We start from the raw sequence: 11,069 nt of genomic DNA on the forward strand, positions 1-11,069 counted from the left end.
TTTCATCAGAGGTGGCTCAGCTAAAGTTGATGTTGTTACTCAATCCAGCAGGGGGCAGTGTTGCATCAGTGTTCAGCAGCTAAAACACTGTCTGAAGGAACATCTGCAAAGGAGAGAGTCGAGCATCATCAGTTTGCGCTTCAGATTATTTGGACAGGAGTTATCGTTTCTACCAGCTGTGTCAACAGACCCAAGGTGCCTTTATGATGAGTGCAACAGTGGCTGTGCATCTGAGAAATCAGACAGGAATGTATGGTACATTGGCATTTTTATTAACTGCTCCAAAGGGACTCCAACATTGATTGATCATAATCTTCCTTTAACAGAATTTACAAAGTAAAAAAAGAAATGAAGCTGGTTTCTTTCAAAACCAGATATCAACCACTTGAAAAATGACACCTGCTCTCAAGAGATTAACAACACAAAATTAAAGCCAATTATGCATATTTAAATAATGAATACACCACTGATAAATTAAGGTCTTAACTGTCAAATATTGGAACTTTTATGGACATAATCCTCAAATGGAGAAAATATTTGCACAAAATTAAGCACCTCAGACATACAGTGGACAGATCAATAAGCAGACCTCTTAGACTTAAATGTATTCTCATTAATTTGTTCCTTTATAGGTCTACCCATAACCTAGTTTTCCAAAGGATGCACTGAGGAGTAAAACAGTAAGTAATCACAAGTAATCTAGAGAGCTTTTGTTGTTTTTGGACTTTCAAGATCAACATTTGAACTTAAAATAGAAGTTTAATTAAATATTGTACTGTACAAATATTAATCAGCAGACTACACTTATGCTGCTGTGGCACAATCTGGAAGAAATTCCACAGAAGTTTTCTTTGAACCTCAGTTTCCCTTGTAAGGTAATCACTGGGAATATTTCTTTGAAGAAAAAAATGCTCAGTTCAGTCTTTTGGAGGGAATTATTGAAACCGGATATTCACTGCGTGTTTGGCCTTTTTTTTTTACTGCACGTAGTGACTAAGCAAACTCTTACTTGAACCAGTTATCAAAAGAACTAGGTTTGTAAGAGCAGCTTACTTTTGTGCTCTTCTTGGTTGATCCAATGCCCATTAAACGTTTTCATTTCATGGTGTAGATTCTGCCTGGACACTGACTACATCTATGTTATACATCAACTGAAACCCCTCGACTTGACACAGGTGACTTCTAATGGCTGCACCAGCGTTGATTCGAGTTAAAGGGGGTGAACCCTGATGAAAACATATATTTTGTATGTTATATTTGTAGCTCAATTAGATGACTTTGTAGAGATGTGTTTTCGGTTTGACATTAAAGGATTTTTTTTCTGTTAATCAGCGTCAGAAAATCAACATCAAATCACCTTTGATTCAATCTAGGAAGAACAAAGGGTGAATGTTTTCCATGGGCTCTGTATTTAAATCACTAGCAGATCATCTATTTGATTCATTTTGTGAGTACTCTGTCTTTTTGTGTGAAAACAGTGATACATTTCCCTGCATCTCATTTCTCTCTCAGTCTGAAGGTGAAAGTTCAAGTACTATGGGGTGAGGAGTGGGGGCTCCTAACCGGCCCTGTGACCTCATGGCCATCACCCAGCTTCCTACTTCAGGAGTCCCCAGCTTTAATCTGTATGCCACCCATAAATCACACACTGCATTTATTCAAGGCTATCAGGATGGTCTGGAACAAACATCTTAATTACAGTGGAGTCAGGGTTGGGTTGAGGCCAAGGCTAATGAGCTGCCTGTGTCTTCTCTTTTATCTCATCACATTACTGCCAACCGGTTGTTTTCCTTTTTATTTCACTGACACTGTTTCCTCACTATTTCGTCTCCTCTCACTTTTTCTAAATCTCCATATTTTATCTACTATCTGTCTATGAAATGTTGGTCTCTTTTAAACTGTTGCTCTTTGCATCATGATGTACGGCTCATGTCACATGAGGCTTGCCAAAATCAGAGATAGAAAGGAAATTATCTCATTGTTCATGACCCCCCACAGGGAGGTCAGCAGTCGAGGTCAAATCCACAGGAGTGCTGTTTGTAGCTAAAAGACATTCACCTTCTTGATGTTTTAGCAGGGCAGACACTGACTGTTCTGATCACTTGAACCTTTCTGGTTTTGAAGAAGTTTTCCCACTTGTTAAGATGCTGAGATTAAAGCACACGATGTAGAGATGATGGAGAAATCATGAGTCAAAGCAAGCAATGGAGGCAGTGATCATGAACAGAAAAAGTAGAGCCTGAGTGATGCAGGGAAAAGTGCACTAGAGTTTGACATGTTCCCACACTGCTCCCGGTCAGGACCAGCAGGGTCAGAAGGAAGAGGTCGAATCCCTGGGGTATAAAGCTCTCCTCGGTTTACTCCTCCCTGCTGTTCCCCTGATATTAAACTTCCTCTCCTCTGTTAACACCATCCTCATTTACAACTAACACATAAACACTGCAGAGGCTGGACTCGTGGGTCAGGAGACAATAAACAGCCCCTGGATTTGTTTTCTGATCCCAGTTAACAGCATTTAGTTTACTTTGTGGTCATCAAGTAGAAACCTCCGTTATAAAGATGAGAGGATCAAATCAACAGTAAAAGATGATAATTAATATACAATTAATCATTAATAACATCAAACTCTTATTGAAAAAACCCCACTAAAATTCAAATATATTCTACATTGATGTCATTAAGTCCATTCTTTTATCTTTATGTCTAATGTGGAACTGGGGATATTTTTAGAGAGAACATTGGGAACAAGAATGAAGCCTCTGAAGCTGTGAACCGCAAAGCTCTGGTGAATTGTGGTCCCTTATGACCATTACCCCCCTTCTATCCCTGCGACCCTTCTACAGCCCCAAGACATGAACTAGCCTATCTCTGAAATCAGCTGTTGCATTATCTTTGGTTTCAGATGCAGTAAAATAATTTGTAATCTCATGTGTCCAGCCCCCCCCCCCCCCCCCCCGGATGTAATTATTGCATTCCAGTTGTACAAATCTGCATCACAGTCTGCATAAGAGGGACCCCCGCGGACATACAGCAGGCTGTGCGGGCACCATGAAAATATGGCAAAATCAGTAAAACCAAATTTGGTAAAAGACGGAGAGGCCAGCGCTTGAAATATGTGCCTTTTTTTTCATGTGTTTTGCCGATGCAGAAGCACACGCTGCTGTAAACTAATCTGTGGCTGGGAGGATATTAGAGTTGCCCTGCTTATTTGTTCGAACTATTTTCTGTTACTTAAATGTAAATACATTTTAGATCTGAAATAATTATTCTATTGATTGATTAGTTGATCGACTCATTTTGATAATTGATTCATTGTTTAAGTCATTTTGTGAGTAAAAACTCACTGGTTCCAGTTTCTCAAATGTTAATATAATCTGTTTTTCTTACTTTTCAATCATCCTACGATGAATATGTTCAGGTTGTTGGCAGGACAAAAGACACTTTAAGACATCAGACTCTTGGAACTTCTGTGGGCATTTCTGGCTGACACTCTATACATTAATTGATTAATCAACAAATGAAAACATGCATTAGTTGCAGCCCTAATAAATTAACTCAAGTGTTTGATATACATGTGTCTCCTGTTGTGCATATATATATATAAAATATATACATATATATGTATATATTTTATACATGTATAATGTGTTTGTTGAGTTGGTGAAGAAGATCCTGAAACTGTTTTGTCTCTTTTTATTTATTATCAACAGAGGACTTGCCATTATGTGGCAGCCACAGCAATAAAAAACCCATGTTACATTCATGTCTTCAAATCACATTGTCCCACACTGTGTCATACATGCTGCCGGTAGCAACAGATGATGGTCATGTGAGCCGGTTTTCAGTCCACTGCAATCTCTAGTTAGGAATGCTATACACTGACATTTTAGGAATACCTGAGAGAAGTAGTAGTCCATAATGACTACAGTCTGGTCTCCAGAAATCTTTGACAACTGACATTCAGATCACATTCATAAATTATATCTGTGTAATGTAGCAAGGAAAACAGTAATGTTTTAGCTCCAGTCACAAATATAATGCAGAAATCAAATGTCTTCTAATCATACAAATTATTTAAAGAAAAAAAAAAAACTTTTCAAAAAGCAAATGAGGGCACATTACAGACAGCATCCCCCCACCATCAACATCAATACACTAAGTGGTGTCACAAAATTGCCCTGTAAACCTTAAACACTGATCAATATCAACACTTCAGCTTCAACAGCAACAAATGAAAAACAAATGCAAATGAAATTATGAAGCCTTATTAGTTTATGGTCCTTTTATAAAACAGAAATCTATGTGTTATTACAAAGGCAATGGAAAGGGAAAGCCTTTTATGGATTATGTGTTGGTGGTGACTGTAATACGCCACTGATGGAAGACTGGAATACGCCCTATCAATAGAACAAATAAATGGAATAAAGTTGTATTTTATCATCACTGACTGGAAAATTATAAATCACTTTCCTAAAATACAGGAAACGTTTTTGTTAACTCTTTACATGGCTCTATGAAGCACAGACATTTACTGACATATATTTAAATGGTAAAGGCTTCTACTGCAACCCTGTTAAATATACAGCATGTGTGGAATCACCTGTATGCTCATGCAATAAAGCACACAGTTTGTTTTTAAGATATGAGCAGTGGTAAGCATTTCAGCATCAGAAAGGGGGGGCAACTATGGGTTACCATGGCTACGAGACCTGAGACTCAACATCGCAACACTGAATCATTTAAACAGGCGCATTACAGTGCCAAAACAGAGACTCTAGCTGTGACCCAAATCCACCTTACAGACTTAGTTTAAGCAGGATATTTAGTATGTTGTGTGTTCACACTTGAAAAGCAACAAAATGAAGTAAACAGTTAGTGTGCATACAAAAAAAAAAACCCTTCTATTCTCCCACAGTTCAATGCGCAAAGGACACACATGAAAAAATTTAATTGTGGACAGTGGTGAAACAGTCCAGCTACATTTTTGGAAAAATGATTTTGCAGTCTCTTTTAGAACTGCAATGATTTGTTGATTAATCAGTCGATAGGTAGAAAATTAATCTGCAGGTATTTGGTTTCAGCCATGCCAAACCTTTGCTGGTTCTAGCTTCACAAAAATGTTTTGCTTGTTTTTTCTTTTATTATATATTTTTTTAGACAGAACAATCAATTGAGAAAATAATCTGCAGATTAATGGATAATGGAAATAATCGTTATATAATCGTTGCAACCCTGGTCTCTTTATTTGGTGGTGGCACTTCAGCGCCGTAGTTTGCTCAGCATCCTTAGGCACAAGTATTATATAATTTCCTGTGCATGTGTTTAGTATTTCTCTTCTGAACTGCTGGCAGAGAACACAGATCAGAAACCAATTTTTTAAAGATAAGTCTGGTGATATTCTCTATTTTACTATCAATAAATCCAGAACAAATGATAAAACCAGTCACAGCCCATTTACACCTGTTTACTCCTGTGAAATTTGTTAAAAACTGCAGAGGCCAGTTGTTTTAGTTTGTTTAAAAAAAAAAATAAAACAATACATTTATGAGCTGTTTTATTTAAGATTTATTGCGTTCAGTTGGAACGAATAGGTTTGGGTCTGAGTGCCACAGTCAGGGAAGAGAAGCAGAAAGTACTGGGAGATTGAGTTATCAATGCTTTGTTACTTTTGCTGTTATCATGGGATTTGTTGACAGCACGATAAATATAGAATGTCACCAGACGTATCCTTTAACAAAACCTAGTAAAACATAAGTCATACAGCATCAATTCAATGGTGGTAAAATGTTAAGCATAGATACTGATTATTAGGCTCCTTAGTGTCAAAAACCCATAGATATACTTCCACTGGTCCCTCATAGATACACGTCCATAGTGTTGAGGATCATGTGTCGACAGAGCGGGCAGTTGTGTTGGTAGATAGGCTGCCTCAACAGGATGTCTGTACAGTCTCTACACAAGCAGAGGTGCCTGCACGGCAGCAGCACCACCGTCTTGGTACAGTCCTGACAGATTACACACTTCTTCCTGTCCTCCTGCTCCTTCAGTAGAGTCAGCAGATTCTCAGCAGGCAGAGGTTTACAGTCTTTGCCTGAAGATGACTGCTTCTTTAGTGGTCTGTCTGTACTGGAGGAGGGGAAAACTAAATCCAGCATCTCCATCTGGTGGGCTCCATCTCCTGCTCTTCCATCTGGTGGGCCCCGCCGCTCCTCGCCGGGGTCACCGTGGCCTCGCACTCTGTTGTTGTTGTACCTGTGGAGGTGTGTCCTAAGCACCAGGCCTAGTTGGCTGCTGTGTCGCGTCAGCTGCTGCCAAAGTCCTCTCTCCAGTAGGTAGAGGTGATGGAGTATCCTTTGCAGGCGTTGCACGTTACCATGTACCACATGTGGGGCGCTCCGCAAAGTTGAGGCAAGGTGGTGTAGAGCCAGAAGCAGTCTGCGCAGAGCAGGAAAAGAACTGATGTAATCCATAATTCGCACGGTAGCCTGCCGGGTCTGCGCTGGGTTCAGGTAAGCCATGGTAGTCACAGCGATAGTGACTGTGAGCAGGAGGCCGTAGATGTTCAGTAGGAAGATGCTGATGAACATGTGCACCAGTGAAACCAGAAAATCCAAAACCAGCTTACAGGGCGACCACAGGAAAGCTGATGTCCCAACCAGGCTGCTGTACAGAAAAGTGAGGGAGGTCAGCGTGAGCTCCAGCACCTTCTGCAGCGGGCTGGAGACTGTCTGCCACACACTGACCACCGCCAGGTACACATTCTGAGTGGCAATGAGTGCAAAGTTTACCACCGTGTTAGTGAAATAGACCACCAGGCTGACAGCGATGCCACAGCCCTCCAGCACCAACAGCAGACCTCGACACAACTGCTCCTTCCCCCGGAAGAGGACGTGAATGGACAGGTAACCCACCATCTTGAGGCTCTCTAGCAGCCCCTCCAGAGCCAACACCAAGCTCCCTAACATGGTGACAGTGCTGTGGGCGACGTTGGAAGTCGCCTCTGCCATGGACACCAGGCAAAAGACGATGAGGTTTCCCAGCTCCAGCACTGAGGCGAGGAGGAGGTTGGGCAGGCTGTTTATGAAGGCGACAACCCCCAGCAGAGTCCGCACCACGGTGTGGACGATGAGAAAATTCAGGTCCAGGAGTAAACAAACGGCGTCCAGGCATTTTCCTATGGTGGAGATGACAACGTTCACCAAACCCATGGTAATGTATCTTCAGCTTATCGATCTTTGTTCACAGGTGGTCTCCGTGGCAAAATCCATGTCTTGATTATTTGCTCAGAGTGAGACACTCGGACGTTACATCTTGTTCAGGCAGTTAGCTCGTCCCGTGTGTTAGCCGAACCCGCACGCCATTCCTCGTTTTGTTAAACGATAAACTGAATTCATTTTCATTTTTGCTTCATCTTTGCTCGGCTAAAATGACGAGCTAACACCGTAAACACACGCGTTAGAGAGAAGCGGATGTTTGGTTTCAAAAGAGAGCCAGGAACTTCCGTTGATTTTCGGGGTTTCGCTTCTGCTCTCCGTTCAGAAAATGTTCCAGAAACTATTTATTATTCAGGCAGTCATTTTACAAAAGATTTAATGTGCAAAAACAAACAGGCAAAATCAAGAAAGACGAGGAAAAACACACAAAAAGCGTCAATATGTTTGCCGTTTTTCCCTTCGTCGCCATGTTTGTTTTGGTCGTGTCAGCTGACCTTACTATTCTCTTTCCGGTGAGTTTTACAAAATAAAATAATTTATTTATTATTATTATTTATCCATATATTCATTTAGTTCATTCACAGTATCGTGCACTACAGTAAAGAACACTGTTACTGAATGAAATGCATATTAAACTGCAAGTGGTTCGATTAAAAAAAAAAGTTTAGTTTATAGTTATGACTATGGACTGATTCTCTCTCTCTCTCTCTCTCTCTCTCTCTCTCTCTCTCTCTCTCTCTCTGTCTCTCTCTCTCTCTCTCCTGTAGATGAGTTTAGTTATGTTCAGTTAATTTCAAGGTAAGGTGCAGCATATAAACTACACACAACAATGAGTAGAATTACTGTTATTACTGCTGCTGCTGGTACTGCCTAATAATAATATTGAAAATGATAATAACGTGATGAGATACAGCAATAGTCCCAATAGTATAATAAAATATATCAGTAGTATAATAATGACATTATAGTATTGAACTGATATAGTGATCCTTTAATAATGAATAACATAACAGTTATATTGACACTGGCAACAGCTGTACCAATAAAACTACAATAGCGTGGAAGCTGATTCATCATCAGCTGATGGCATTCTGTGTCTAATTTGGAATTAGAGTAGCTTTTTTGTTTGTTTTTAGGGAATTCAAGTGTTTTGATTAAAAAAATAGATTTGATAAATAAAAATTTTTAAAAATATAAATCCCTGTGTGTGTGTGTGTGTGTGTGTGTGTGTGTGTGTGTGTGTGTGTGTGAGTATTTTCCAATGTCCCCAACCCGTTCATGATCTCACTTGTTGAGCTATTGTCTCCCATTACCTCAGTGCCACTTCAATGACAATGAAACACAAAGTTTGCAGTCCTGAACAATATTTCCTTCCTTGCCTTGTGCTTCATCCTCCCCATCTGAGCTGCTGAGCATTGAGCTTTTTTTTCTTGCAAAGATGAACTGCATAGAGTCAGGCAGGCTGTTTCCCCCCTTCAAATCTTTGTTCTACACTAAGCCAACTGGTTACTAGCTATAGGTACATATTTACAATACAGACGTTACTGATCTTCTCATCTAACTCTCAACAAGAAGAGTCAATTGTATAAAAATGTCAAAGTATTCCTTTAAAACCTCTTCCAGACTTCCAAGGTACAAATGATTAATTTTGAATTTAGTTTAAAATTTAGTTTAATATCAAATTTAAAGCCATTTTGTCTGAAAATCAACACAGACAGTGTGTCATTTGTGTGTGATTTTAGAAGATAAACTTCTCATAAAGTCGTCACAACTCCCTAACTCCCCACTGAAAACTAAGAAGCATATTTCCCAAAATGTTTATATATTCCCTCCAGGTTAAGGCGGAATTGTGCTTATGGTTAATACAACCACAAAATAAAAACATTACTTGCAGGTTCGACTTCCACCTTACTTTCTGCCTCACTGCTTTGAGGGCACAGTTGCAGAATTGTTGATACTGGAAATATCGCCTTGTGTATTGCATTCAAATTTCTGTATTTAATCAGCTTTGAGCTATAGGGTGAATTCAATAATGTTTTATAGAATATAATGTCTACAAACAGTCCGAGGCAAACACACACACACACACACACACACACACACACACTAGAACATAGTTTGTCAACTTTCTACAGTAACCATTGATGCACAGACCACTCTGCCCACAATCTTGGACAATCTGTCATCATGGCAAAGCTGAGGGGGACTTTTTACGTTATGTTCCCAGATTTTGTGGTTTATTTTGGGATTTAGAGTTCAGATCCTCAGATTCAGTGATTACTTTGGCTGCCAGCCAGTACACTGGACTCACATAAATTTACATTCAGAATACATGTGTGTGTGTTTTAGAAAGAGGACAGGGGGTAGGCGGCAGACCAGAATCTTCTCTGGGAAAACACAAACTCTAAACAGTAGAAATCAGTGGAGTGCAGACTGGTCGAGACCCAGAGCAGGACCCTGCATTCCACAGCAGCCCTCCGCCTCAACCTCGCTGCCTCTGCAGCACGCTGAGAGGGCGACAGAGGGAGTGATGGCAAACTGAGAGGGACAAAAGACTCACTGCAGAAATCGAGGCAGTGGTGATTTTACTGATGTACTTCAGAGAGATAAGAATGGGATGACTAAGACTGTGGAGGCCTCTGACATGACATTCCTCTTCTTTGAGTCGTCTTCTCAGGACCTTGTCTCCGCATCTGCAGGATGTCCATGAGTTTGCAGGATGTAGTAGCAGTAGCTTCCTGCTTCATGACTCATTATTCTGCCCCTGCGACAAAAAATTACCTCAGTAAGAACAATTGTTTAGTCAGTATTAGGGCTGCAATTGATTAATGTTTTCATTACTTGAATCATATTTTTTGATTAATAATTTATTCTCTCTACACTACAAATAGTTCTGCAAACAACAATTATCTATTATTTATTAGTTATTTTCTAACTTAATTGATTAACCATTTTGTTTATCAAGCTTCAGGCACTAATTTCAATAAAAGTCCTGCACACTGTGAAGTCAGGTGCACGGCTTCAAAAAATCATGACTTGAGAAGAACACCAAGGAATCCCTCACCATCCATCAGTTGAGCTCACTTTATTAAGACAATGTTTCCCTCCTCAGAAATTGATACAGATAAAAATGAATATACAATAAACCAAAAACAACATAACAAAAAAGCCAAAAGAAAATAAACTACAACTAAGACATGAAGGAATCATAACCCAGCCCTCTAATACCACACGCTGTAACAATCACAGGATCACACAGAATATCAGGTAAGAGGTAAAAAATACAAATCTTTATTGGAAAGCCAGAGTTCATACACAGGATGTCAGTCAGCGTGGCAAACAAAGAAGACAGGGAGCAGGCAAAAAGTCATATACAAGGAATACACAACTGGACACTGGAACAGCTGAAAGCGTGACTAACTACAATGCAAAGACAAGGCTGTACAGTCGGCTGATGAAACGAGGGTAATGCGGAAAACAGGCGGGAAAAAACACAAAGGTTGGAAGTAAAACAACAATGAACACATAAGTGATGTCCCTCAATTGTAAGTCACTTTGGGTAAAAACGTCATCTAAATTAGTAAATGTAAATAAGGTAAGTGGATTTCAAAATGAAACAGGAAACGACCACAAATAACCCAGGCCGGACATCACACAAATAGTCCAGCTAAGGTGGAATGAACATCAAACAACTTGACTCCTGGGATTGGTCATCAAAAATTAGAGCTAAAATTTTAGTTCTAATCTTTCAAGATGTAAGGGTGCTGCTTCACTCACTGTTTGACGGCGGTAACATCCACCTTCTTCTAATATATTAGACTAAGTTTTTGGGCTGTAATTAAGTGTCAAAGTTCT

The 11,069-nt window shown here is 39.8% G+C and overlaps 1 protein-coding gene across 1 annotated transcript; it reads right to left on the minus strand.

Annotated features, from left to right (window-relative positions):
* Positions 1-3,679: 3,679 nt before the first annotated feature.
* On the minus strand, positions 3,680-7,697 carry rnf26 (ring finger protein 26). The gene has a single exon (XM_056375078.1). It carries the CDS (start codon positions 7,206-7,208, stop codon positions 5,856-5,858), a length of 1,353 nt encoding a protein of 450 aa, XP_056231053.1. The 5' UTR covers positions 7,209-7,697; the 3' UTR covers positions 3,680-5,855.
* Positions 7,698-11,069: the final 3,372 nt, after the last annotated feature.

The sequence above is a fragment of the Seriola aureovittata genome, chromosome 4 (assembly GCF_021018895.1).
Source record: "Seriola aureovittata isolate HTS-2021-v1 ecotype China chromosome 4, ASM2101889v1, whole genome shotgun sequence".
NCBI classification, from domain to species: Eukaryota; Metazoa; Chordata; class Actinopteri; order Carangiformes; family Carangidae; genus Seriola; species Seriola aureovittata.

Bases quoted from the DNA above. Each gene is read 5' to 3' on its own strand.
- rnf26 (XM_056375078.1), bottom strand. From the start codon at position 7,208: ATGGGTTTGGTGAACGTTGTCATCTCCACCATAGGAAAATGCCTGGAC.